This window comes from Pollicipes pollicipes, unplaced genomic scaffold (genome assembly GCF_011947565.3).
Source record: "Pollicipes pollicipes isolate AB1234 unplaced genomic scaffold, Ppol_2.1 Scaffold_7261;HRSCAF=8764_pilon_pilon_pilon, whole genome shotgun sequence".
Classification (NCBI taxonomy): Eukaryota; Metazoa; Arthropoda; class Thecostraca; order Pollicipedomorpha; family Pollicipedidae; genus Pollicipes; species Pollicipes pollicipes.
Window position 1 is genome coordinate 48,307,337 of NW_023597054.1, and position 27,944 is coordinate 48,335,280.

The following is a 27,944-nucleotide window of genomic DNA, read 5'->3' on the forward strand; positions in this document are numbered from 1 at the left end:
ACGGCACGCCTCGGTATTCATGAAACACCCCGGGAGAGGACGGCGCGGGTCCGCCAACCAAATGGGAAATAGGTTGTCGTACTTGAAACGAGCTTCCGAACTTGAAACGAACTTTCAGCTTCCAGTCGCACAGCAAAAGTAATCGCATGCAGGAGATCCCCTCATTGAAATGCATCCAAGAACATTCTAGATCACCTCACAAATCCTCGCGCACGAGTATGAACGCATTAATTAAGGATTTCAGTCACTGGACGACGGGGGGGGGGGGGAGACAGGGCACGGAACTTAACCTCCACTCCGATCCCGACACACATGCACTGGTCACTGTAGACAGCTGGCTGGGAGGTGGTGCCGCCTGGTCCGGTTGGCTGGGCTGTCCAGGTTCGTCACCAGCTCAGGCTGCACCAGAGACGAGGTACGGCACCAGCTCCGGCTGCGCCTGTGACGCTGGGTCCGGGCTTGGCTGGAGCTGTCCAGGTACGGCACCAGCTCTGGCTGCATCAGTGACGCTGGGTCCGGGCCTGGCTGGCTGTCCATGTACGGCCCAGCTCTGGCTGCGCCTGTGATGCTGGGTCCGGGCCTGGCTGAGCTGTCCAGTACGGCCCCAGCTCCGGCTGCATCAGTGACGCTGGGTCCGGGCTTGGCTGGAGCTGTCCAGGTACGGCACCAGCTCCAGCTGCATCAGTGACGCTGGGCCGGGCTCGGCTGGAGCTGTCCAGGTACGGCACCAGCTCCGGCTGCGCCTGTGACGCTGGGTCCGCGTCTGACTGCAACTCAAAACGCGTCGACTTCAAAGTCTCCCTGTCAGTGCAGCTCGCCCCGCCTCCCTCAGACTAAACCCGGCACGGGCTTTGAACTCACCGTTGCAAAGGGCTCTCCTGCCAGCTCCAGGTCGCCAGCGGCGCGGCATCTTCAACCTGCCAGAAGTCGGCAGTGCTGCCCTCCGGCTCCACGTACCAGCTGACGAAGAGCAGCTCCAACTCGTACGAGCTGGCTCGGCGGCGTCGTCCTGTTGAAGGCGGCCAGTGAAGGGCATGTGCACTTTGCAGTGCGCGCGCATATGTAGGGCACTTTGCTTTACTATCACAGTTTGGCCCTGAAGCGTCCTTTTGAAACGTCGTTTTGTCAGTGGTCCGTCGAACCTGAGCATTTCGTTGAAGAGAGTCAGAGGGTGATCCTGTCCCGTTTTTGACGCCGGGGAACCCCACCGGCAAAGTGTCCCAGGAAAGTCAGGAAATCGTAATTGCGGTCTGACTCTGGTTATTTGCCTATTGCGACTGCGCCACAGACAAGAACTCGATAAGCCAACACACAGCAGCCGAAGCGTTAGGTCAGTTAAAATTTTCATGCTTGGTTAGAACTGTCCTGGCGTATATCACGTACCGACCAAATTCCCGTTCGTTTTTTCGGGTGATCCCCATGCCATCGGGCCGGAGCTGGCGGTGATGCTCAAACCCCGGATGTTCGCCCCGACCGCAACGGCATCAGCGCTCGGCAGAACTCTCCCCGTCCCGCGCCTCCCTGAGCCGAGCCGGCGCGCAGGACCGCTTACGTCATACACCTGCAGGGTCCGCTGGCCGGGGCCCAGGTGGCCGCAGGCAGCGTGAGTTGGTGCTCATGTGGAGGTCCCAGCGGGCCCAGGGCGGCGTGCCGGGGCCCGTGGCGTGACTGCTCCACCGCACCTCCTTGGTCGTGGAGCATCTGCACGCACAGTACGACATACGGATTTGCCGTTTTATGTGCGTCCGTAGAGCCGGCTGGAGAGCGGCACAAGTCGAGGCTAAAACACCGGCTGGTTGCTTCAGTTTTAGCAACATTACCCTCATGCTTCAGAAATGTCCGTCCGTCACACGCTGACAACGAGAACTGAAGCCGTTATGATGGAGTTGGACGTCGATAGCTGATTTTTTCCGACAACTGCGTCTCTCCCAGTGGTACATTAACATCTGTCGCCGAGGGATGCCCTCCCTCTCCAGTTCTGACCCCAGCGTATGAGTCTCCCAGCAGACACGGCGTGCACTAGTCGGATCCTCCCGCGAATCACCATCATCCAGACTATGACCAGCTGCTCCGAGTGTCGTGAGCCGTCCCATCTCCGGTTCTAATCCCGGGTCACTTGCCTCTCCCGACCACCTGCGTGAGCGTGTGACCCCACCTCACCTGAGCGTGTGACCCTCCCAGAGCTGCAACCCGCAGTCGGACCGGGTCAGAGGTACGCGTCCGTCACGTTCAGCGGGAACACCAGCGCCCCCGGGCGGCTGGCGGTCGCACGCCTCGTACGCGGCCGCCGTCCAGCGTTCGGGCGCGTGGAACCAAAGCTCGACCAGCAGCGACGCCGCGCCGGCTGGTAGGTGGGGTATGGGCGCGTTCAGGCGCGCCGAAGTGGCGCCGGTCGGGGGGGGGTCCGTGGTGGCTCGCACGCTGCGCAGGTGGCCGCGGGGGTAGCAGCGCAGGTGGAGTCACGCGCACACGAGACCGGTACCAGGCGCCCGCATGCGGCCAGAGAAGTGTCAGGATCGGGACCAGGCGCCCCACCGCGGCCAGAGGCGTGGTCAGGACCCGCACCAGGCGCCCACCGCGGCCAGAGGCGGTATCAGGACTGGTACAGGCGCCCGCCGCAGCCGGGGCGGTACCGTGGCTGGTGCCAGGAACCTGCCGCAGTCAGGGGCAGTGTACGGACCGGTACCGGCGCTGTCTGCGATCAGAGGCGGTGTCAGGACCGGTACCGCGCGTGCTGCGATCATGAGGCGGGGTCAGGACCGGTACCAGGCGCGTGTCTGCGATCAGAGGCGGTGTCAGGACCGGTACCAGGCGCGTGTATGCGATCAGAGGCGGTGTCAGGACCGGTACCAGGCGTCACCGCGGCCAGAGGCAGTGTCAGGAACGGTACGAGGCGTTGTCTCAAACGGTCGGGCTACTGGGGATCGCTTTTGGAAAAGATGCCTGAGGAATCTTTTCAGGGATCATCTTGACGGACGCCAAATGCAGGACGATGCAAAACTGGGATCCCAGAATTCTCCAGTTTGAGACGGATGGTGAAAGAATTGATTGTGACTTCCTTGCGTGAGCTGGTGTGTAATTAATTGATATGCCAGAGCTAACCGTGATAACGCTACACAGAATAAACGGCATGTCAAGGTTGAATGAGCGATAGTGTACGGTGATTGGAATAGTCATCGTATTGCGCTCTTACCGTTGAGAAGTCTAAGATACGCGTAAGAGAAGACCGCTTGATTTTCTCTCCTGTGCAGGATCTCGCAACAGTCAGATATTGGCTCTAGTCTTGGGTACACCTGGAATACGCGTGCGAGTGATGGCTAATGGTGACGCATTATTCGGGATGCGCGGCAAAAGGCGAGTGCGATGTCTATATTTGTCTGTTGCTGACCTACAACCGCACGTATCTGCCAATTTGCCAGCAAACAGTAATAACCAGACTAATTATGAGACGGTAGTTCTCATTCTGGCAAAGGTCAACTTTCAATATACCGTGAAGCACTAGACAAATGACCTTATCAGGAAGCATTGGCAATATTGAGTGTCTCAAAAAAGGCAATGCTATCTAATCATGACGTTAAGCCTGCACTTCTTGATATGCTGAAAATCGATTATTGTCAGAAAAAGAACTCACAGCTCACAATGCTGAAAACCAGGAGCTCAAAGTCTTTCTTACATACATAAAGTAGTGAATGTCTGACATTTGACGTCATATTAATGATGTAAGTGTAATGGCCAGTGGTTAGCGCATTGGACTGCCACTTCGGGTCAAGGTTCAAATCCCGTTTGCGCCATGGCGCTTGAATCATATGCATGATATACAGATATACGGCCAAAGCAGTCTCTGACGTACCCTATCAGGACCGTGACCGCGTCGTCTTGCCCCGTTCTAAGAACACATTTCACAGTGGGGCGGCACGCAGGCCACTCCAGGGACTGGTGGCCAGCGTCGTATGGATGACGTAGCGCGGTTGAACAACACTTGTTACGGGAAAAGTTCAGGCGTTCTTTGTCAGGTGCATATCACCGCTGGGTGAAAACTAGAACGGATCCTCGCTTGACCAGAACAGGGGTAAAGGGCACGCTTTGGGCGAAAACAGCCTTGTAAGAACCCCAGCAACCTCTAAGTTGAAACTCCATAAATACCTGCATAGGATTGGTGATAATTTCATCTGAAGATGCATCACTTATTTCAAGCCACTGCAAGCTGATTTGCAATGTACCTGAAACCAGCATTTCACGAATACATGAAATTGTGGGTCTTAATGACCTAGCTCTGGCGACTGCACCTAGTTTCAGAAACCCCGAATTTTTAACACTGATGCATGCACCAACCTCCGACAACAGTCATTCTGGCCTCCATTTCGTCGATCCCATCATGTTCTTCATATGCATCATTGTTGTTGTCCAACCTATAGTTTACCTTAATTTATAAATAACTTTACGTCTTCTTAGGATACAACTGTAGCGATAGCAATGCCCAATTGATTACCAGTCAAAGCTGCAGTAATATGGTAAGAATGCCAGGATGCTATGATCAAATCAAATGAATTTCATATAGCAGTTCATGAGGGATCCAAAGCGTACTGTACAGTTAGACAATCGGCTCAAGCAACAAGCGATCTCTTGATGGGCGTACACATGTTTGTGCGAGTGTCCTGTGCTCACTACACCGTACTCACGTCGGCAGCCAGGGTGGGGAAGACGTGCTGAATGCTCTCGTAGTACGGTCCTGGCAAATGTGGCGCGATACTTCGCCCTGGTTGGATCGCTGATGTTGGACGGGAACTTCCGGGCGAAGAAGAAACGGCCAGAGAACTTCCACAAGTGGTCAATATCCCGCGGCGCAACAGTGGCGGGGCCCTGTGGGGAGATGTAAGAAGTTCTCAGATGATCTGTGTCACCCTCCACGGCGAGGGAACCCACACGAGAGCTGTGGAACTTCGTCAGGTCTCCGCGCCCTTCATCACGGTGGAAGGACTCTGAGAGAGACGAGGAAACTCTCTCAAATGGTCTGTGTCGCCCAGCATCACAGTGCGGGATTCTGAGAGAGGTGTGAACTGTAACGACTTCTAGAACGGTTCGTGTCGCCCTCCGCCAGGACGCCAAGACTCACAGAGAGATGCGAGAGTGATAACGTTCTCAAGCGGTCCATGTCTTCCTTCGATGTAGTGGGCAGAACGAAGAGAAGGGACTCTTCCAGGTGTTTCACATTTTAAGTCGGTGGAGGGAGAGGACTGAGGTGATAAAGCTGACAAAAATCTAACCCCAAACCTATTTCTTTCTGGATTTCGGCCACTTGACTTGCGTCCTCGATGTGAAAAGCCCACGCCAAGCCAATGTGGGCCTGGGATTTTGTGGCAAGCTTAAAATGGAATATGATTTACGGAAAAAACACATTAGCGAGCTGACCGGTTGTAACTAACAAAATGGTGTCCGTATCTCTTTCGTCACTGGTGCCCGGAACGCAAAAAGGCGCGGACGTGAGTCTATGAACAAATTGTAATGTACACTGCCAGGATGACCTGTACGTAAGAGTGGGCCTGAACATGCACGACCTTCTCATTAGTCATGTCGGTGGCCGGGAGGACAGAGCAGGCCAAGGTTGCTGACAGGATCGGTCACCAGAGCGGCCAATGTTAACGAAATAGCTTCATCAACGCTTTAATATGTGTTGGAATTTGATAAAAACGAGGAAGATCTTGAGCCCTTCGTGCTTCGGCGTCATTGGCTGAGGGTTCACATGTTGAAATAGTCAACCCTCAGTTTACCTGGAGGTAGTGGCTACACGACGTTATCAAGACAGCACTGCATGCGTTGAAAAACTCGACGGCTGGCAGCAGTGTGATATGGTCAGCTTTCCCCGCAAAAATCGATCAACACTGCAGCCGAATATTTCATTCAACCCAGAGCGAACTGCACAGAATGTGCTGATCCCATTACTTGACATCATCCTACTTTTTTGTAATACAACACAGTGGAAGGTATGCCATGGAAACATACTTTAAACCGTCGCAGCCTCACTCGTACTTTACCGCCCCGCTGCCTCAGTTGGTCAGAGGCTTAGATTGTCTGTCTTCTGATTCATCCACCCGTAGTGGGTTGGGTTCGAGTCGCTTTAGGCGCTCGCTATTGACCCCTGACTGCGGTGGTCTGCGGCCGTCGGCAGCGGCCGCGGTACCCCTCAGGTGAGGTCAGAGGGTGGGGTGGGCCATGCCAAGCATTGCGGCACTTCACGTTTTCGCCGCAAGCTCTGCCGTTCACCCGGAATCTTAAGATCGGATGGTGGGGCCATGACTGACGCAACCGACAGTGCTTAGCGTGGGCGCTTATCCAAGAAACACATCCGATGGAAATGTCTAAACTAAATCTTTAAGAAAACTCACCGTCGACCCGATCACAACACATCGTTATTCAGCACACCCCAAGGTATTCCAGGAAGCAGTCCTTCCATCACAAATGTGGAGAGTGGTGTATACCGTCTGACCCCCAGCCGTGTGAGCGCAATCGTGCTAAAATCCTTCCTTTTCCGAGGAACGGATACCCGGGGCACTGGGCGAGGTGTCCTGATTGCGCCACACGGTTAATAATACGGCAAAATCAGATTTACGAGGGAGTCGAAGAAAGGGAAACAACAGACTGTGTCTATGTGAAGATACGGTGATATACGGCGGCCAATGCAAGAGTTAATTCAAGGTTGCTCGTCAGCAACAGGTGTATTTCCTCACAGTGAAGACTGCGGCGGCATTTGAATGACCTTTCACTGAAAAAATAATTGAAACACAATGGCCGTCATCAGTGATCTCACACTCGTGACATCGTGCCTCCACAGAAGATGATTCTCTGAGGACGGGAACGGGGGTCCTGTCAGCACCGCTCCAGAGCGCTGCGTCACAACCGCTCTGATGCCCTTCTGAGCGGCCCTGAGCTGACCTCACGGGATCGATCGGGAGAGTAGAGGCTTCAGCAGGATGGGGCTGGGTAGAGGCTTCAGGTGGTTATTTGAGGACGAGAACGGGGGTCCTGTCAGCACCGCTCCACAGCGCTGCGTCACAACCGCTCTGGTACCCTTCTTAGCGGCCCTGAGCTGACCTCACGGGATCGATCGGGAGGGTAGAGACTTCAGCAGGATGGGGTGACACCGCACACAGCGCGAGCTTCGCTGGACTTGTCGGTCGAGCATTTTCGTGGAATGCACATCAGCTTAAGGCTGTCGTGCTATGGCTTCTCACGCACCCAACCTTTCACCCTGGACCCTATGCTGTAATATCAAGGACCACGTCCACGTGGGCAAGCCAGGGAGCCTGCAAAGCTCAAGGGCGCGTTCAGAGTTGCGGTGAAACTGTCCACCGTCGACAAGTCGCCAGGGATAGAGAGAGGGAGAGAAGGATTAAGACGATATGAGAAGAGAGAGAAGAGAGAGATAAGAAGGAGAGAGAGAGAGACCGAGCGAGAAGAGATCGCCCTAGAGAGATAGAGAGAGAGGGAGCGAGGAGACGAGAGAGAAGGAGAGAGAGAGAGAGAGAGAGAGAGAGAGAAGAAGCTATAGAGAGAGAGCGAGAGAGAGAGAGACTTTCTGAGAGAGAGAGAGAGAGAGAGAGAGAGAGAGATTGTAGAAATAAAGAAGAAGAGAGAGAGAGAGAGAGAGAGAGGGAGAGAGGAGAGAGAGAGCAATCCACCATCCGGCATCATACTCAGCTGCTGCGCATCCTGGACTACCCGGGCCCCCACCTCTTGCATTTTTGTGGTCGCAATTTGAAGGATGTGAAATCTCTTATCCACTGTCAAATCAACTACCACTGTCGCTGTTTGTATTTTGCCACTGCATTGACATTTGAATGTCACTAGAGTAACGGCTGTTCAAAAAATAAACCTTGCCACTTTTGGGTAAACCTTGGTTAACTTATACCTACGCCACGCTGAACTTTCAAAAGCTACCATGTGATATAGTCCATTTGATTTTTGTTGTGATCTCCTGTGTTATCTTGTGAAAAACCCTACCAACGTGTACAAACTGGTCCGACAAATAAGGGAGCTGGCAATGACAACACGTTAGGTACCAACAGGTTACTATGTGGTACAAAATGAGCATACCTTAATATCGATCTACTTAGGTACCAACATTTCAGATAAATATTCTGCATTTATTTGGCCTGATAATCCATTTTTGTTCACATGCATTGGGGAAGGTGAAGGAAGGAGGGCTCATGTCAGCATGGGCATCCTCCCCCCCCCCAAAGTATATGAGGTAACGCCTGTGGCTCCCGCCATCATGGGCTCCTGATAGTTTCAATACCATGGAATCCCGAACATTTCCTATCGTCTTGTGAACTTCTGACTTTCTTGAAGGTTCCTTGGTCGTATCGGTGGACTGTTGACCACCTGCAGATTCCCTGACCACTCAAAGGTCCTGCACCACCTGGCAGGAAGAGGCCATTGCGTAACCCAGGATCTTGAGTCTGCTATAACTGTGGAGTAGCAGCTCCACGCTCCCCTATTTCATTCCTTGTATATATGTACGCGCACCGTGTGATTGGGCCGAGGGTGTCCTCTCCGGCGCATTTCCGACTGCCCACCTGACTACACTTCACCAAAGTGAAGCAATCAACTCCAGGATCTCATATTACATTACCGGGCCATCTCAACTAGACGTCGCGACTCAGCCACCGCCGACACATTTGCCAGTTATTTCCGTGCATATCCATTTGCGTGTTCGTCTGCGTGTGTGTGCGTGTGTGCGTGTGTGGGTGCGTGCGTGCGTGCGTGCGTGCGTGCGTGCGTACGCGTGCGCGCGCGTGCGTGCGTGCGTGTGTGTGTGTGTGTGTGTGTGTGTGTGTGTTGTGTGTGTGTGTGTGTGTGTGTGTGTGTGTGTGTGTGTGTGTGGTGTGTGTGTGTGTGTGTGTGTGTGTGTGTGTGTGTGTGTGTGTGTGTGTGTGTGTGTGTGTGTGTGTGTGTGTCCCTCAAACCGATCATCTCATCAGCATATCTCCGCGTAACATCCACCATCAACTCAGGCATTCGAATAGCATTGTGTGGAAGGCCCATTTCTTCCAGAGCACCCTTCACCAGTTAAGGCTAATTCGTCGTCTCGACGGACCTCGGCAGTCCAGCGCAATTCATGAAACCAATGCAAAATGGAAACGAAATTGTTGAAGACAAAGCAGTGATGCCGAAGGCTTGTCTCTTTCACTGTTTTGCATGGATGTAAGTCTGGCCAATTCCTTGAATCAAGCATCCATTACAGGGACAGTCCGGGGCGGAGAGACCAATTTGGTGGAGGAGCGGACACGCAATTGAACCTGCTGAATGCGCGGTGTCCTGTCATCCAGCACGGCACACATACACAATAGACCAAACACTCACCGCAACGCACACGCCCAGCCTTTTGTGTCCGCGCCGTTTCGCCGCCTCTGAGACGGCCAATTTGAAAATGAATTAGATTCACCCTATTCTGTGCTAATTAACGGACGCTGCCAGCAGAAATGCCGGCGCGGAATGCAATTAACTGACGGCTGGCTTCGTTGTCCGGGCTCCGATTGCTCGATGGCGATGGCTTCTGGGTACGTTTCTAGCGGCGCGAGGCTCGCGCCTGTTTGAGACTGTGCAGTCGGCCAGGTGCGTGCCTGGCGACCCCGCCGCCTGGGCGTCGTGCTCCGCCTGCCCTTGGCCCGAGGGCCTCGGTAGCGTCGAGGCTCCCTGACCTTGCCACAGAACTCCACCACGTCCCGGTGTCGGCACAGACCATCCGGTTCTCGCCCTGGAAGCGCTTCGGATGGTGCACCTTGGCCCGAAGCAGTGTGTCGCTGGGGACGAGAGGAAGCGCGCCGCGTTGAACAGTGTGTCGTTGGGGGACAAGATGGAGCGCACCGCGTAAACAGTGTGTCGCTGGGAACAAGAGAGAGCGTGAGCCAGTATCTCGCTGGGGACAGCAGGGAACGCGCAGCGTTAACAGTGTCTCGCTGGGGATACGAGGAGCGCGCCAGCGCAAGTGGTTGTCTCTCTGGGGACAGGAGGGAGCGCGCCGCGTGAACAGTACCTCGCTGGGATACGAGGGAGCGCGCCGCATGAACAGTGCCTCGCTGGGGATAGGAGGGAGCGCGCCGCATGAGCAGTGCCTCGCTGGGGATAGGAGGGAGCGCGCCGCATGAACAGTGCCTCGCTGGGGACAGTAGGGAGCGCGCCGCATGAACAGTGACTCTCTGGGGACTGGAGGGAGCTCGCGGCTTTATCAGTGTCTCGCTGGGGATAGGATGGAGCGCTCGGCTTGAACAGTGCCTCGCTGGGGATAGGAGGGAGCGCGCCGCGTGAACAGTACCTCGCTGGGGATGGAGGGAGCGCGCCGCATGAACAGTGCCTCGCTGGGGATAGGAGGGACGCGCCGCGTGGACAGTACCTCGCTGGGGACAGAAGAGAGCGCGCCGGAGGGAGCGCGTCGCGTGAGCAGTGCCTCGCTCAGGACCGGAGGGAGCGCGCCGCGTGAGCAGTGCCTCGCTCAGGACCGGAGGGAGCGCGCCGCGTGAGCAGTGCCTCGCTCAGGACCGGAGGGAGCGCGTCGCGTGAGCAGTGCCTCGCTCAGGACCGGAGGGAACGTGACAGCCGGGCGCCGGACGAGCCGACCAGCTCGCGCCTCACGTCACGGCCGCAACTCTTTTGGTTGCACGAGTTTGAACATCACGCACGGTGAAGCAATGGAATGAACGGAAGCTATGAGAAAGACGCTTCGTAAGTTAGAAGAGTGATGTAACCAGCAGTGGTTGACAGGCGCTTATATCAGCAGTTGTTACCATTTGTTGTATGGTTCTTATACAGATAACGACTAATTCGCTGGAATTTGTGTACGTTACGTACATATATGACATCACATGTTTTTAAACAAACCGCGCCAGTCAAACACAACATTGGATTGGGACTGCGCGACGGACGCTGGTCAGTTGTGCAAGTGCAGCTTGAACGTACTGGACGTAAAGCAGGCTTCTGTTTCGCCGTGGGATTGGAGGACCAAATGGGAAAGAACGGTGCCAGGTCGACTGACATCACAGACCAGTGGCTGCGATAGACCACCGAGTGATACCAGCCTTCCTTTGGCCGTTTTGTTCTCGCCTGACCCTCCCATCGGGGGGGGGGGGGGGGGGGGCGGGTGGATTCGATCCCACACGGGGTGGTGGAGTAACTTTCCAGGTTCGAGGCCACTATTGAAGTTTTTATCTGAGGCCGGCGGGCCGGGACAAAAATGAAACAGCCATCAGTGTCCTGGAAATCAATCTCGACCTCAAAAGGTACGCTTTGAGCAAATGCTGCTGTGTTCCAGAAGACGTAAAATCTAATCCATTCATTGCCCTCCATTTTTGGGGTTGTAACATCAGATGAGACCATGAATATATGAATAATCAGTTCGGTCTATCTATATATCAAGGAAACCTAAAGCAAGGTTGACTCTTGCGTTGGAATGCCACGGAAAGACTATGTGTGTAAATGTCTGTTGTTCGTCGTACGCAAGGTCAAGAAGAAGTTTTGATTGGCTCATTTCTGGTTCAAGCTGAAAAAAGACGCCGGTGGCCTCTGCAAAACAAGTACGTGCCGTGCATAATTTCTTCTCCTTGATTGGTCAAAATCGGAAAAAAAAACAATCAAATAAACAGGCTAGACACTGGTGGCGATCGTCAGGGAGCGATAAATACAAAAAAGTTACGGTAAAAGTGGCGAAGTCTGAGGGTAAAGAAAACGGCGAAATCATCAAACAGGCATGTCTGAAAACGAACACATTTAGCTTCTGATTGAGAATGTTTACCAGTCACATAGATCTTCAAATCAAGGGGTGTTCATACTTCTTATTCAGTTCAGGGCTCCATCCCTCCCCCCAAGTTTGTAAAGAAGTGTGCTAATCTGGGAGACATACATATTTTAGGGATACATGGCATCGCATACATTGCATACATTACGTTGGTTTTGTGTCATAGCTCATTTTTTCATATCTTTTTGTGATCTTCCAACTAGGAATGCTGGCTGTGGGGAAGGAAGAATGAGCGTTGAGGGGGCCCTACGCAATATGTGGTGGCGGCGTTATGACAGGAAATTTGTTATGCCTGTTTAGGGGGAGATAGCAAGCCGTGGATCGCGGTCAATGAATTGAGTAACAAGGATGTTTTTATGTTATGGTTAGTTTTTTCTTAAATCTTTTGTAATTTTCCAGCTAGAAATGTTGGCAGGGGGGAGGAATCAGCATTAAGTGGCCCAACCCAACAGAGATATTGGGAAGTGCCCCAGAAATTAATTTGAATGGACACTCCTGCATTATACATGGTAGACATCACAGATAACCTTAGATCTGCATTTTACCTGCATGCAAAGGGGAACTTTGGCTTGCTGGTTGAATTTCCACCAATGTTTGGATGCTGGTAAGGAAATGTGTCATTCTGCTGTAGCAGCTGATGTTTTCGTTGTCTGAAATGCAGATTTTTATGCTGGTATATATAAAATAAATAAAAAAGGATGGCAGCCAACAATTCTAACCCTTACCCTGATTCTCCGGTTTTTGTAACGCGGACTGGTGGAGAGAGGGGGGGGGGGGGGGATTTTCTGACGCTTGCCAACTTAGAAAGGTAAAGCCTCGCAACAAAACAAACAGTGGGCTGCCTTTGGCGAGATCTCGTGATTGGCAAGAAGTCCACTGTTGTTAACTGACTTCACTAGACCAAGTCGAAGGGCAAATTCTCCTGAAAACGAAACATCAGCTTTGCATGCAAGTTGTATACACGAAACTATGCAATGAAGTGGTATGAAACATGAAGAGGCATGCCCCTTGTTTAATCAGGAGTGCAATGGCGTGCAGTTTTATCTGTTTGGAGCTTATATTTATAATGTATGATTTCGTTCATGTAGCTGTCAACCCTCCGCGCGCGGTCCGCAGGATCGTCGCTTGCCCCCCGCCGCACCCGCCGGCCTTGTTCTTGCGATGGCCGTAAAAATATCACTACTCTGAAACCAAAATTGCTAGGGTCACTTTTTATGTCAGCACGCGTACAATGGATGCCCCAGAGGGTACCAAAGATTTGAGCAAGAATGTGCAATATGCCGCATTGGTATCCTCAGAAAACCGTAGGGGAGGGGGTGTTGCATGGTCCTCCCCCCACCCCCCACCCCCACCCTCCTGTCAGGGCGAGTAACTTGTTCAGAAAGAGCTAGTCGCCTGATTTGAGGTTATTGAAAAATTTCGATACAAGTTACTTGTTGGGGCACGGCGAAAGGCTATCACCAGTCAAAACATGTCGCGCCAGGCTTGGAGCATGCTTGGAGTATGGCGGATAGTTTGGTGACGGTTGAGATGGGGCTCGAAGCGCAAACGTGATTTCCATAAGGGGGCATGACCTCGTGAAGGCCCCCATATTTGACGTCATTCCCAGTGCTGCTTGTCACCGGTTCGAAATCTGCCACGCATTCTGCTGCCCTGGCTATCGAGGCCCTTCGCTGCTTTTTGCAGCAGAGGAAAGCATATCCAACCGTAGATCGAGTTTAAACGTGAGACCCCGGCAAGTCACGAGGGTGGAGGAAAATTCCTGTTGTGATTGGGCTACCGCATTAGTCTAGCGCAAGTGTGCCTGCTTTCCTAGCAGCAGCACTTATCCTAACATTTGTTAAGGGCAGTGGATGACTGAACATTTTGGTTATGTGCATGATATTGAAAATTGCAGCGATGGAAGACACTTGTTGATGGCTAATTGCTCATGACGCTACTGGGCATGGACGTAATGACCGTTTTGTCATACGGCATCACATTACGCTACTGGCGACAATTTTTCCTCCAAAACTTTGTTCGGCAACAAAAAGTGCACTTTTACCACCCATGGTCACACGTACGACATAATGCATAAGGGATAGTCTGGCATTTGGTAAAGCGACGATCCGTCTTACTTTCGATATCCTGCGGCACCAGTTGGGCCTCTGGACTTCACACAAGCCGTCCGATTTCGCAAGGCTGCCAGCGGTAAACCAATCATGCGTGACGATAGTTATATGAGGAGCTCACACCGGTGCATGATAGTTATATGAGGAACTCACACCGGTGCATGATAGTTATATGAGGAGCTCACACCGGTGCATGATAGTTATATGAGGAGCTCACACCGGTGCATGATAGTTATATGAGGAGCTCACACCGGTGCATGATATATGAGGAGCTCACACCGGTGCATGCAAGCGAAAAATGCTGTGACAACAACCTGTCAAGGAATGAGAGTCAACTGACAAGATAATTTGCTGGCATGGTCAGTCAGCAGTGAACATGAGCTGTGAACTTGCCGGGCTTTGTGCGTGCGTGCGTGCGTGTGTGCGTGCGTGCGTGCGTGCGTGCGCCGCAGGAGTGGAAACCAAGGGAGCCAGAACGGGGCCAGAAACCCCGTTCCCAATTATATGCAAACTGAATACTGGTACTATAGGCTTTGACTGAGAAGAGATGGCCAATTCCATTGCTTTCGATTGTCCTTCCACTGCCCCCGTCTATGGCCTGGTAGCTGTTCGTCACGTTAGCTCATTTGGCTTGAAAGCCTGTCTTGTGATTCACTCATCCATGGCGAGGTGGGTTCCAGTCATTTGAGGCGTTCGCTATTTTGTTCTGACTGGGATGGCCTGCGGCCGGTGGCAATGGCTGCGTTAAAAGTTGGGGCAGGAGGTCAAAGGGCGGGACAGCGTTGAGCATTGCGACACGTCAACCTTTCGTCGTGAAATTTTTCCGCTGACTCGAAATTTCCAGGTCGGATAGTGCGGTCAGGGCTAACGCAACAAGCACCGCTTAACGTGGGTGCCGATCCCAGAAATCCACCCAATCAAAGCGTTCGGACAAAACCTTTTGAAGCAGCGCAAGAGATGATTCTCAGCGATCCAGCTAAGGTGCACTGCAAATAGTGCCAGAGCCTATAGCGCCATCTTGTAACTTGGCTGGGCCCGCGCTTTTCGAGCCGGCCTAGTCGGGCCAAAGCATGCACACGCACCCGGGGAGACCATATCATCACGAGAGTAGCCAACTTTGCCGAACGGCGGCATGGGCGCGTGTTATTGGATGGTCGCCCGAGCCCCTCGCGAGCGAGTGGGGCGGCCGTGCCACGCACACGGGTTCAACAGCACGGCCGCCACCGCTGCGAAGCCGTTTATGGGGGCTCATTTGTCACTGCCTGCGCCATTCATTGCTGAACAAATATCTGGTGCGTTTTCATTAGTAATGCGCCAGGTACACAGCGCCGTTCGTCGCTCGTTTATCGAACGTCATTTATTAACACATGCGTCATACAGGTGTTTGGAGGGAACATGACACACGTAGTCACGCACCGTTTTACAGAGCACCAGCGACAACAGCGGCCATATTGGCGTTCAGGGGCTATGGTGCAACCGGGATCCGATCACGGGCTCCCACGTGGGGGCCGAAGGCGCTAAACATCCAGCCAATGCACTCCTGTAGTCATACACTGTGAGGCATGTCTGGTGCGTTTTTATGTAACTGCAGTTCAGACCTAGTACGTGAGCGGGTGAAGAGAGTGAGCACGCAGTGAGTACGTAAGTGAGCAGGAGAAGAGAGTGAGCATGCAGTGAGTACATGAGTGAGGACATGAAGAGAGTGAGCACGCAGTGGGTACCTGAGCGAGCACGTGAAAGGTGAGCACGCAGAGAATGTGAGTGAGCACGTGAAGAGAATGAGCATGCAGTGAGTACATGAGTGAACACGTGAAGACAGTGATCACGCAGTGAGGACGTGAGCGAGCACGCGAAGCGGCGCCCGGTCGTAGTCATAAAGGCTTGACCACATTTGAGTCCACCTGGTTTATTTGTTTGCTTGTTTGCATGGCATTCGTGAACATCTCTCAATTATGGGAACGCACTGATCAAGCAACAACTCAACGCAGTCGTAGGACTACTCACTCCACTGAATATGTGAGAACTCGCTGAAGATTAGGGCACGGGCATCACCACAGGCGCTTGCCGTGCTCGTGATCAATCTGTTGAATTTCATTCCGATTGGCTCAATTTAATGAGCAGAGGTGATCGTCAGCGATATGCAAATGATCGTCAAAAAACACGGCGAATCCGGTCGACAGGCACACGTAAGAGGCAGGCATATGATGCTAACACATCCAAACAACACTTATCGTTAACTTATAGATATAATTATAACTTCGGAGTGATATCGCTTAGCACTAATGCAAAATATGCAATCATCACGTTTTCCCCGCATTTCAGGGGTGTATGATGTGCACCAAGCACGTGCTTGGCTGCTGCGTTGTCCTCAACGACCGGTCGAGTGAGTCCGGAGTCGCCCAGGTGGAGGGGGACTCCGGACTCTGAGCTGACAGAAGCCCTCGACTTGTGAGAGCGTCGCAAGCGGAGCTCTCCGACTGAGCGGCGCACCTGGCAGCGTTTGGCAGGGCCGGAATGTTACTCACCTGTACCGGGAGTTCATAAGCACCGTGGCGAAGAAGTGCTCGTCCGGTATGATGATGACCCGTAGCAGGAGGCTCCAGCGAGCAAGCGGGGACGACGGTAGCTCAGATATAACGAACTCGACGAACTGCCGGTCCAGTGCCTTCCAGGTGGCACTGATGGAGGCGAGGGCGTGCTGTCAGGGCTCATGTCGTGGCAGATGTGACTGCTAGTTCGCTGTCGGGCTGACTCGCTATACCATGCACGATTTCAATCTCCCGTCAATTATGAGAGCCAGTAGTCCTGGCTCTATCTTCAGTCCTCCTTTGGGTTTGCTTCTTGTTCGACCCAACTATATAAGTCTGACATTAAGACGCTCTGCAGAAAGACGGCTCTTAATGTTGCTAAAATCTGATGTGTCAGCACCGGGCGTCAGACTACTTACTGTCCATAAACAGGTATCTTCAACCGGAGTGGACGGTTGCCGGGTCGTGAGACGTTGAATACGAAGTCGCCACAGCCAAACCTGAGAGCGGCAATAATATGAAACATATCATCATTCCATTATTACGATCAGTGAATAGCTAAGAAAGGCAAATTTCCAGCATGTCTGATGGTAACGCGGGACAGTTTGCCAGCTAAATAGATAACAAATGTGCAAATGTATGGATATTTCCCTTTTGAGCACCTCCCATGAAATGTCTAGTGTCCCAGTCTTCTCCCAGGCATCACGACAAACCAAATTTAGACAGCACGTCATCAGCCACGCTGTAGTTCCTATGCGTTTGGTTCTAAATCGACCAGCCCAAACAAAACCCGGCTTCTCACATGGCAAACACGTTGTTCTCTTCGTGCGTCCGCATGAACTTGTGCTCGGCATGATGGAGCAGGTTTCGGCCGCGGTACGGCGCTAGTGTCGCAGCCAGCTCGGCCGCCGGCCGCAGCGGCAGGTCAAGGCCACTGAGGGGCACGGCGAAGTCCCACGGAGCCATCCTGAGCAGCTCTTCCAGACACTGCCGACGGCGGCCAGCACCTGTCAGCGGCTAACTGCGGAGTATCAGGTCCTCACACGCGGAGTGTCCGCCACTCAGCCGCGCGGTGTCAGGCACTCAGCTGCGGGGTGTCAGGCACTCAGCTGCGAGGCAACAAAGCGTCCGATACCTGTTGGGGCCGCCGTAAGACCTTAGAACCGGCTAAGGGTATCAGGCACTAAACCGCAAAAAGCCTGGATAAAGGCGAAGTTTCCTGTCGTGTTCAGCTCAATCTCCTGCACGTGAGAGCGTCGCGGCCCAGTGGCCGACGGTCGGAGCCCACCGAGGGTTGCTCCTCCCCACACCAGGCCGGCGAGCTCAGTCTCAATCGGCTGCCCCCGCTGGCTGCTCTCATGTGATCATGTCATGCTCAGCCTGCAGAAACCCCGACTTAACATAGCCTCGCCTCCAACTCCAGCTCAGCCTCTGACCTATATCCCGACAGCGCTTGAGGTATTTCGCCGGCCGCGATTACTTCGCGAGTTAAAAGTACCTACGCTATCTCAGGATCTAGTCGTTTAGCCAGATAAATTTAAACTGTAATCGATAGCCGTGGTCATTCGCATGCATGAAATGTTATGTTGTGGGTTACGCTACCAATAAATCACGTTGTAGATCACGTGGTGTAATATTGCTGAAATGCACAAATGGGTAGCAGGTATCAATGGCGTTCAGCACCCCTAAAGTTAACCCGATGGACTTTCGTTGGTGATCTGAAACAACTACGTGGCGAACGATGCACATTGACAGAAGCGTGGTTAAACCAGTCGAATAGCTGCGCTGGTAAACTTTAGAATAAGAAAGGAAACTTCGAACAGCTCACCATGGCAGCACAAAAGTCAAAGCAAGCTTACACTGCTGACGTTATAACGCCGTCACCGAAACGCTCTTCGCAACGAAATCATCGAAACGGCTCCCCAAAATGCGTGAAATTAATTACCTGAAGGTACGAATAAAACCCGCAGGAGGTACTTTAAACCCTACAGGCGGTCATAGAATATCAGGCTCACGGCTGGGTCCTCTCTCACTTCTCATGGAGCAGCGTTGGCGAACTATCCTTGCCATGCCCACCTCTAATTCGGCGCGCAAGATGCGTTCGGAGCCCCAGCTGGCAGCGAAGGAGCGGTGCTTCTCGAGTAGGCGCAGCCGCTGCCGGTCCGGGTACCGCTCTGCCAGCGCTGCCTCAAGCTCACGCCGCAGTGCTGTGCTCCGCAGATCCACGTGGATCACATACAGGTGGGCCGGGTCATACACGCGTTCGAGCAGCTCCATCTGCCGACGGAGGGGCGCTGGGGTCGGCAGGGCGGATGGCGGGAAGCCAGGGGCCGGCGGCGGGAGCCGAGGTCGTCACCGGACAGTGACGGCGGTCAGCGCCCCCGATGGTATCAGCGGCTAGTGTCAGTATCGTCAGCCGTCACCGGACAGTGGCGGCGGTCAGCGCCCCCGATGGTATCACCGGCTAGTGTCAGTATCGTCAGCCGTCACCGGACAGTGACGGCGGTCAGCGCCCCCGATGGTATCAGCGGCTAGTGTCAGTATCGTCAGCCGTCACCGGACAGTGGCGGCGGTCAGCGCCCCCGATGGTATCACCGGCTAGTGTCAGTATCGTCAGCCGTCACCGGACAGTGACGGCGGTCAGCGCCCCCGATGGTATCACCGGCTAGTGTCAGTAGCGTCAGCCGTCACCGGACAGTGGCGGCGGTCAGCGCCCCCGATGGTATCAGCGGCTGGTATCATCGTCAGTCGTCACCGGACAGTGGCGGCGGTCAGCGCCCCCCGATGGTATCAGCGGCTAGTGTCAGTATCGTCAGCCGTCACCGGACAGTGGCGGCGGTCAGCGCCCCCGATGGTATCAGCGGCTAGTGTCAGTATCGTCAGCCGTCACCGGACAGTGGCGGCGGTCAGCGCCCCCGATGGTATCAGCGGCTAGTGTCAGTATCGTCAGTCGCCACCGGACAGTGGCGGCGGTCAGCGCCCCCCGATGGTATCAGCGGCTAGTGTCAGTATCGTCAGCCGTCACCGAACAGTGGCGGCGGTCAGCGCCCCCCGATGGTATCAGCGGCTAGTGTCAGTATCGTCAGCCGTCACCGGACAGTGGCGGCGGTCAGCGCCCCCGATGGTATCAGCGGCTAGTGTCAGTATCGTCAGTCGTCACCGGACAGTGACGGCGGTCAGCGCCCCCGATGGTATCACCGGCTAGTGTCAGTATCGTCAGCCGTCACCGGACAGTGGCGGCGGTCAGCGCCCCCGATGGTATCAGCGGCTGGTATCATCATCAGCCGTCACCGGACAGTGGCGGCGGTCAGCGCCCCCCGATGGTATCAGCGGCTAGTGTCAGTATCGTCAGCCGTCACCGGACAGTGGCGGCGGTCAGCGCCCCCGATGGTATCAGCGGCTAGTGTCAGTATCGTCAGTCGTCACCGGACAGTGTCGGCGGTCAGCGCCCCCCGATGGTATCACCGGCTAGTGTCAGTATCGTCAGCCGTCACCGGACAGTGGCGGCGGTCAGCGCCCCCGATGGTATCAGCGGCTGGTATCATCATCAGCCGTCACCGGACAGTGGCGGCGGTCAGCGCCCCCCGATGGTATCAGCGGCTGGTATCATCGTCAGTCGACGCCGGACATCCCCCGCTGAGTCATCGGCGAGCGTGCTGCTGCGGGCGGACGACCTGCGCCTAATCTCAGGCCGCGACCGTGCGGCACGGATTTCATCCACAAATGTTGCGGCGCGCTTCAGTAATCTGACACCTCCGGACTTATGTTGGGGTCGTGCATTGACACGTGAACATCCAATTAGCCGGTGATGCCGGCTGGGCATGCTGCCCTTTATACGGAGATAAAGGGCAGCATGGCTTCTCTTATTACGCATTGGCAGACGGATAGGCTTTGGTAGCATCCCTGTTAAGGCTGCTGGAATGCGACAGGACCGCTCGACACCACTGAGCCATGACTTACCACGGCGCCAAATCCACTGTGCACCATGACTTACCACGGCGTCAAATCCACTGTGCACCAGCAGGTAGAAACCTATTGTGACTGGCTCCAGAGAAGGATGCCGCGCTGGAAGACGATTAGTGGGCTCAGCGTTATTGTACAGAGAAAAGCAGTGCGTCATTTAACAGCATTGTTAAACAAGTCATTCACAAGAGGAGAAAACTACGGGTAATTTAATCCGCCGCATCGGTCACTGGAGTTCCGGAGTGGTCTCTGTACACAGCGCGGACTGGACGCGGTATGGAAATCATGCCTAGGGTAATGTGCCCATGACGTCGTCCAACATCTATTCATGCAACATGATTTTTAGGATCAATGTCAGATACTGCAGTCAGTGCTATAGAACACCATCAATTGTCAACAGTGAAATAAAAAGGTGCATGTCAAAGTTTTCCCTGAACGGATGGACATGCAAGAGAGACGAAACGGCCGCATGTGTCTCTCAGTCTTCATCACCCTCGGCGACGTCTGAAACTTGGGGAGTGTTGACACGCGGCGACGGCAGGGGTTAGCCGGCACCTTGCCGCAGTAGCCCGGTACCGGAGTCCCCTCCGCCTGCTCGGGCGGCTGCACCGCGGGCAGCTCCAGCGCTCCGGCCTCGGAGGAGCCGGCGGCTCGGCGGTGTATTGCGGACTGATGAACGAACGTGCGGAATATCGATAGCGGGCCGAGTTGGGAGTGGAGCGCCGTGGGGTTTTATTAAGGAGCAAAGTTACATTAGCATGTGCTCGGGTAGGGATCAATTTGAACCCCAAAGGTTTTCCCAAAATTGTTTCCGAACGACGCGGCGTAATCGCGCCACATGTATAATGGCTGTAGACAATTGAATAGTGGATCGTTTAGTATCAAAACTTTGCATGTACCATGTAAGTTCACTGACCATATAGTTGGAATCTATGTTTGAATTATCTATGCATAGTGCGTTGAATGCATATGCATACGCATGTGCATTATGCATAGTTTGAATCTAGGGTCAAAGTCAGACCATAAATTCAGCGAAGTTCATTTCTAGGGGAATCGTTCAATCTGATGCGGCAACGGAGTATTAGACGAGACCATACATCTTTGAGGTACTTTCTAAGGCAACACAACAAATGAATGAACCAATTCTATTAATCTAGGATCAGGTATGAAGGTCAGACCAATGTTGAACCCTCCTGTTTTATTACACTAAGGCTTGCTGTAGAAGGTAGTTTTTGATGCTTATTTCGAATTTATTGATCAGGAGAACCGCCATATACATCTTCCACAGACTTCTTAAAGGTCATAATAGGTTACTGGCCTAAAATGACCCAGTTCAACGTTTTGTTTTTCGGAACATTCTGCCTAGTGTCATCTTTGTCGCTTTTTCAAATGCAAAACTCACGACAGTCTTGTATGATTTTGGTCACCATGACCTTTGAAAGATCATATAAGGTCACTGACCTTGAACGAGCGCGTGAAGTTTTGCTTAGAACAGGTATCTAGGTTCTGGGGCACGGTGGAGACCAACCTTAAGTTTGACCTTCTTTGACCTTATTTGAGCCGGAGGTCATGACCCAGGGACCTCAAACTGTGGCCTAAGTGATTTCAGGTATAGGCTAATACACTCCGTGAATTTTGTATTTCTAGCTCTCTTAGTTCCTGAGATCTCAGCGGCCAACCGGCCACCGGGGCGCGCATTAAGGCACGGTTATGTTGAGACGTATCTCCCTCTTGTGAGCGGCTCGAGCCGGCTCCAGCCTAGAGGAGACGCGTTCGGACCGATCACTCCTAAACTTAATGATAAAGGCTGTTAAAGCGAAGAAATTAGATATGCCCATCACCCCAGCGGTTCACGGGCTAGTTTTTTCGATGAGAACGGCGAAGGGTTTGCGATACAAAGAGAAATAGGCCAAATGGGCCTACAATAGAAGCGCCTTTATCATCTGATAGCATTTACAGCCCGAATAGAAGACGTGTGCCCGGTGACGACAGCCTTTTTCACGGTCGACAGCCAGTTCTCTAATGAGAGTTCTAACTTGAGGTTCTGTGACTGAGCAGGGACTAAGGTGGTCGTACATCAAAGCAGTTTCGAGATCTGATCACTATGACCAGAAGAACTTTTGCGCAGCCGTTTTATAAAATTCCCGCTTACGGTTTTCGCATCGGGTTGCCGGATTAAAAACAAAACCAAACTCGTTTGCGAAGATTAAACGCGTATTATGTCCCATCGGCCATCCCAATGCATGCTGCCTGAAACAGATCGATGGCATTGCCAGGATATTCTGAAAAAAATGGTATTGTCTTGTGCTAATGACAAAATAGCAATATTAAAATCATGTCATAAAATAAGAATGTTCTTATTAATATGGTTCAGCGTGTTATTGATAATATCAAGGTAAATAAAAGGCATGTATTAAGTACAATCTGCATCACCTTTTACATTGCCGGGATGCTTGGAAAGCAGAGGTGGGATTATCAGTACACACGCCTCGGTCACACGGTCCGAGGTTCAGGACATCCGCAAAGACCCGCGACCCGACAAGAAAGCCTCGCGGTTCGTCGGCGAGCTGCTGTGCTCTAACGTCTAACCTCTCCCTGAGCGAACAAGCAAAAAAAAGAAGCTATCCATGACCGAAGGGTAATACCCATTATCCAACAAACAGGCTTTAGATTGCCCGGGGAATGGTCAGTGGTAGACAATGCAACGAGATCATGCCAAAAATGCAGCTCACACACCCCACGTGCGAAGAGCGATATCACGTGTGCATCATGCATGTTAAGCGATACTTTAGTTTGGCTTTTCCACCCCTGGTGTTCTCTTCTTTTTTCTACATCTTTCGTGCCCCATCGCAAGAGGATTTTTTGGTGTTTTGCCAGCTTAGTGAGGGAATGCTGCTCCGGTGCCCAATGGGGGGCCCGAACTCAACGAAGGGAACGCTGCTCCGGTATCCAGAGGGATGTCCCAGCTCGATGAAGGCAGGCTCCTCCGGTGCCCGGAGGGATGTCCCAGCTCGATGAAGGCAGGCTCCTCCGGTGTCCAGAGGAATGTCCCAACTCGATGAAGGCAGGGCTCCTCCGGTGCCCAGAGGGATGTCCCAGCTCGACGAAAGCAGGGCTCCTCCGGTGCCCAAAGGAAGCCGAGGCTCCCGATCATCGGACAGTGGCATCTATGTGAAGGCAGGCCCATGCTGGCTCGCGGCCCCACGGCTGCGGGCGCTGGCGAGTATAGAGTGACCTCCGCGCCACTTTCGTGTCCACTCCCGCGGTCACTCCCCGACTGCTGCCGTTGAAGTGTCCACTCCCGCGGTCACTCCCCGACTGCTGCCGTTGAAGTGTCTACTCCCGCGGTCACTTCCCGACTGCTGCCGTTAAGGTGTCTACTCCCGCGGTCACTCCCCGACTGCTGCCGTTAAGGTGTCCACTCCCGCGGTCACTCCCCGACTGCTGCCGTCAAGGTGTCCACTCCCGCGGTCACTCCCCGACTGCTGCCGTTAAGGTGTCCACTCCCGCGGTCACTCCCCGACTGCTGCCGTCAAGGTGTCCACTCCCGCGGTCACTCCCCGACTGCTGCCGTTAAGGTGTCCACTCCCGCGGTCACTCCCCGACTGCTGCCGTTAAGGTGTCTACTCCCGCGGCCACTCCCCGACTGCTGCCGTCAAGGTGTCCACTCACGCGGTCACATCCCGACTGCTGCCGTTAAGGTGTCTACTCCCGCGGTCACTCCCCGACTGCTGCCGTCAAGGTGTCTACTCCCGCGGCCACTCCCCGACTGCTGCCGCCAAGGTGTCTACTCCCGCGGCCACTCTCCGACTGCTGCCGTCAAGGTGTCCACTCCCGCGGCCACTCTCCGACTGCTGCCGTTAAGGTGTCTACTCCCGCGGTCACTCCCCGACTGCTGCCGTCAAGGTGTCCACTCACGCGGCCACTCCCCGACTGCTGCCGTCAAGGTGTCCACTCACGCGGCCACTCCCCGACTGCTGCCGTCAAGGTGTCCACTCCCGCGGCCACTCTCCGACTGCTGCCGTTAAGGTGTCTACTCCCACGGTCACCCTCCGACTGCCGCCGTTAAGGTGTCTACTCCCGCGGTCACTCCCCGCCTGCTGCCGTTAAAGTGTTTACTCCTGCGGTCGCTCCCCGACTGCTGCCGTTAAGGTGCCCACTCCCGCGGTCACTCCCCGACCGCTGCCGTTAAGGTGTATACTCCCACGGTCACTCCCCGACTGCTGCCGTTAAGGTGTCCACTCCTGTGGTCGCTCCCCGACTGCTGCCGTTAAGGTGTCTACTCCCGCGGCCACTCCCCGACTGCTGCCGTTAAGGTGTCTACTCCCGCGGCCACTCCCCGACTGCTGCCGTTAAGGTGTCCACTCCCGCGGCCACTCCCCGACTGCTGCCGTTAAGGTGTCCACTCCCGCGGCCACTCCCCGACTGCTGCCGTTAAGGTGTCCACTCCCGCGGCCACTCCCCGACTGCTGCCGTTAAAGTGTCCACTCCCGCGGCCACTCCCCGACTGCTGCCGTTAAAGTGTCCACTCCCGCGGCCACTCCCCGACTGCTGCCGTTAAGGTGTCCACTCCCGCGGCCACTCCCCGACTGCTGCCGTTAAAGTGTCCACTCCCGCGGCCACTCCCCGACTGCTGCCGTTAAAGTGTCCACTCCCGCGGCCACTCCCCGACTGCTGCCGTTAAGGTGTCCACTCCCGCGGCCACTCCCCGACTGCTGCCGTTAAAGTGTCCACTCCCGCGGCCACTCCCCGACTGCTGCCGTTAAAGTGTCCACTCCCGCGGCCACTCTCCGACTGCTGCCGTCTCCTGGGGCTTTATTTGGTTCCTGCCTTTGGCTTTGGAGCTGCCTGTCTAAAACCTTAGTTTTAAGCTGGAATCGAAGATGTCCCCTCCTGCGCCTGCGTCACCCGTGGACTACTCTGCTGCGTTGCTGAGGATATCAGACAGATTGAGACGTTGTTTAGCGATTTGTTCCAGTGCCCGTTTCGACAATGTTGCTGTGCATCTCTTAGAATGACAGCCTCTAATGTTTACAACAACTCTGGATTCAATGTGCTCTATATAACCGCGCAAAAACAACTGGCTGCTTCATAGCAACCAGTAGTTTTCGCGCCATACATTGTCCTCAAGCCGTCTCTCTGTGCTCACGCAGTCGGTGGTCCTGAGCTATCAAGTTGTGCCCAAAGCTTTTTTAACCCCAAGCTATTCGACTTATTTTTCCGTGCTGGGACCTTTCAAACCTGCACGAAGCCATCGCCTCCATGTCCAGACCTTTAGCCCCAGCTCAAGTCATCCTTCCCCGCTGCAGCCGGCTCTCCGTGCTTAGATCATGCCACATGCTCAGGCCATGCCGCATGCTCCAATGATGTCCCGTGCCGCAGTGGCGTCGTGCTCGTGCTCAGGCTACCCCTCGTGTGCTCACTTGCGGCTGGAGGCTGCCATACTGGCCGGCTGCCGACGGTCGGCGTTATGAGGAAGCTGAGACCGCCGTCGCCGGCATCACCGTTCCACATGAACGGCGGCAGGCACTCCGCACTTCGACTGTATTCCAGCGCGCAAAGCACCTGGCTCATCCGCTGACGGCACTGCTCGGAGTGCACCCTGTCGATGGAACGCATTCGAGCCCGCTCAAACCCGGCACTCCGTGACTCATTGGGTGGCCTGAAATACATGACCCGATTCTCTTGCAGTTAATTTACATTGATTCCAGTGTGAGGGAATATTGAGTGAGGCGACTTCGTGGCCTCGATGATGCGCTAGAGCACGGGCTGTGCGAAACACAACGCACCAGCATCGCTTACCAACGAGAACACGCGGCAGTATTTTTCACAAAAAAACTTGACCGTAAGGAAATTCAAATCCGCCAGATTTTCTGTGAGATGCATATTTTTGTAGGTACTTTCTATCCCTACACTCACTACCACATAGCAGACCACGAACCGGAGTTGAGCTCACTTTGACATGACGAATGCGGCCCGATCCCTGAGCGTGCGCGGGTCGAACAGACCGGGCTCGCAGCGGCCACGGTACCCCGCTGCTCTCACGGCCTCGTGCTGCGGGCAGGTCAGGCCAAACACGTGCTCGCTGAGCACCTCACGCTCCATCAGCTGCACCCGGGAGTAGTTCCGCACGCCCGACTCCAGCAGTGAGCGGTATTTCAGGTGCACCACCTGCCGGACGAGCAGGCGAGATATATCGCTACGTCGTCTTTCCGCTCGACATGCCATCTAGCCGATGACTGGCAAGCAAGTCGAAAGACAGGTACCATTTACTGATGTTCTTTACCTCGAAGCGTCTGGATTTAGCCGTCCAGTCCTCGGAGTCTAAGGGATCTAGGTTGGAGACCTAGCTTTGGGAGAGTACCACCTGCTTTTCAGGAGGATTCAAGGATCTACTGATGAGATTTGGTGTCATTTGAACATTGAATATGCATAAACTGGCTCACAAGAAAAACGTTTGTTAAGCACAAAGTTTCATTATGACTTAACGATGTTTCCTTTTCATTGGTACGAAGAGGCCTGCTAATCGTCTCATTATGGCGATAGCAGCCCATTGTAAACGACAAATAATTTGAAAAGAAAGGCCAGCAACTCTGTCAGCATCCCCGTCAAGATGAAAGATCTTTTCATGAGTTTTTTTGCGACAGCATTTGTAACGTAAGCGTTGTTATCGACGTGGTTCTACCTGCAAACTAAAAAATGCATGCGTTGCACTGCCTGGAAGGGCCGAACTTACCTTTGCGTTGCGGTACTTTGTGTCATCATAGCAGGTCGTCGTCACCGCCATTTTCTGAGAACAAAATGACGCATTTCAGGCCTGGGAATGCGAGTATAGCGTAATATCACTGGTAGGTAACGCCTTCCTTCGACTTATGTCTAACGAGTCAACGCTTCTTCGTCTCCTGTCAGAGTCCGACGACTTCGGGCATGGTCGCTGATGTCACCCCCTTCCCGCAGTCGCTCCGCAGCGGTCACGATCCGCGCCTGACGGCCTCACCTCACCAGCGCGGGGGCCAGACCCCGAGCGTCCAGCCCGCGGCGCCCGCCAGCCCACACGGGGGGCGCTCCCTCCCCTCCCCAACCCCCACCAGCCCGGGGCCCGACCCCGAGCGTCCAGCCCGCGGCGCCCGCCAGCCCATCACGGGCGGCGCTCCCTCCCCTCCCCATCCCCCACCATCACCTCACCAGCCCGGGGGCCGACCCCGAGCGTCCAGCCCGCGGCGCTCGCCAGTCCATCACGGACGACGCTCCCTCCCCTCCCCAACCCCCACCATCACCTCACCAGCCCGGGGGCCGACCCCGAGCGTCCAGCCCGCGGCGCCCGCCAGCCCATCACGGGCGGCGCTCCCTCCCCTCCCCAACCCCCACCATCACCCACCTTCCGCAGACCGGGGAGCGGGTCCGAGCCGCAGAACTCGTTGCTGAAGAGAAAGGTGCAGGCTCGTCGGCCGAGGCAGCGCCGAAGCGGCGTACAGTGACCCTCAGGCTGGCCCCCTCCGTCTTTGCTTCCGACGCCGACGCCGACGCCGACGCCGTCGGCCAGGCGGTAAACGA

At 54.4% G+C, this 27,944-nt stretch overlaps 2 protein-coding genes across 2 annotated transcripts in view; one reads left to right on the forward strand and one right to left on the reverse strand.

Moving 5' to 3' along the window:
- Positions 1 to 1,029, forward strand: part of LOC119111564 (xylosyltransferase oxt-like) — a 13,079-nt gene extending 12,050 nt beyond the window's left edge. The window contains exon 6 of the mRNA XM_037235375.1: positions 925 to 1,029. Within this exon, the coding sequence (XP_037091270.1) occupies positions 925 to 1,029 (105 nt within the window). The remainder of the gene's footprint in view (positions 1 to 924) is intronic.
- A 1,724-nt stretch (positions 1,030 to 2,753) lies between these two features.
- On the reverse strand, positions 2,754 to 27,177 carry LOC119111565 (xylosyltransferase oxt). The gene is made up of 11 exons (XM_037235376.1): positions 27,127 to 27,177; positions 26,347 to 26,561; positions 25,814 to 25,992; positions 20,422 to 20,492; positions 18,504 to 18,704; positions 17,230 to 17,414; positions 16,847 to 16,927; positions 16,425 to 16,577; positions 9,699 to 9,800; positions 4,680 to 4,860; positions 2,754 to 2,777 (listed from the first exon to the last, which is right to left on the reverse strand). Exons 1-11 carry the CDS (start codon positions 27,175 to 27,177, stop codon positions 2,754 to 2,756), a joined length of 1,443 nt encoding a protein of 480 aa, XP_037091271.1.
- Between the last annotated feature and the right edge of the window lie 767 nt (positions 27,178 to 27,944).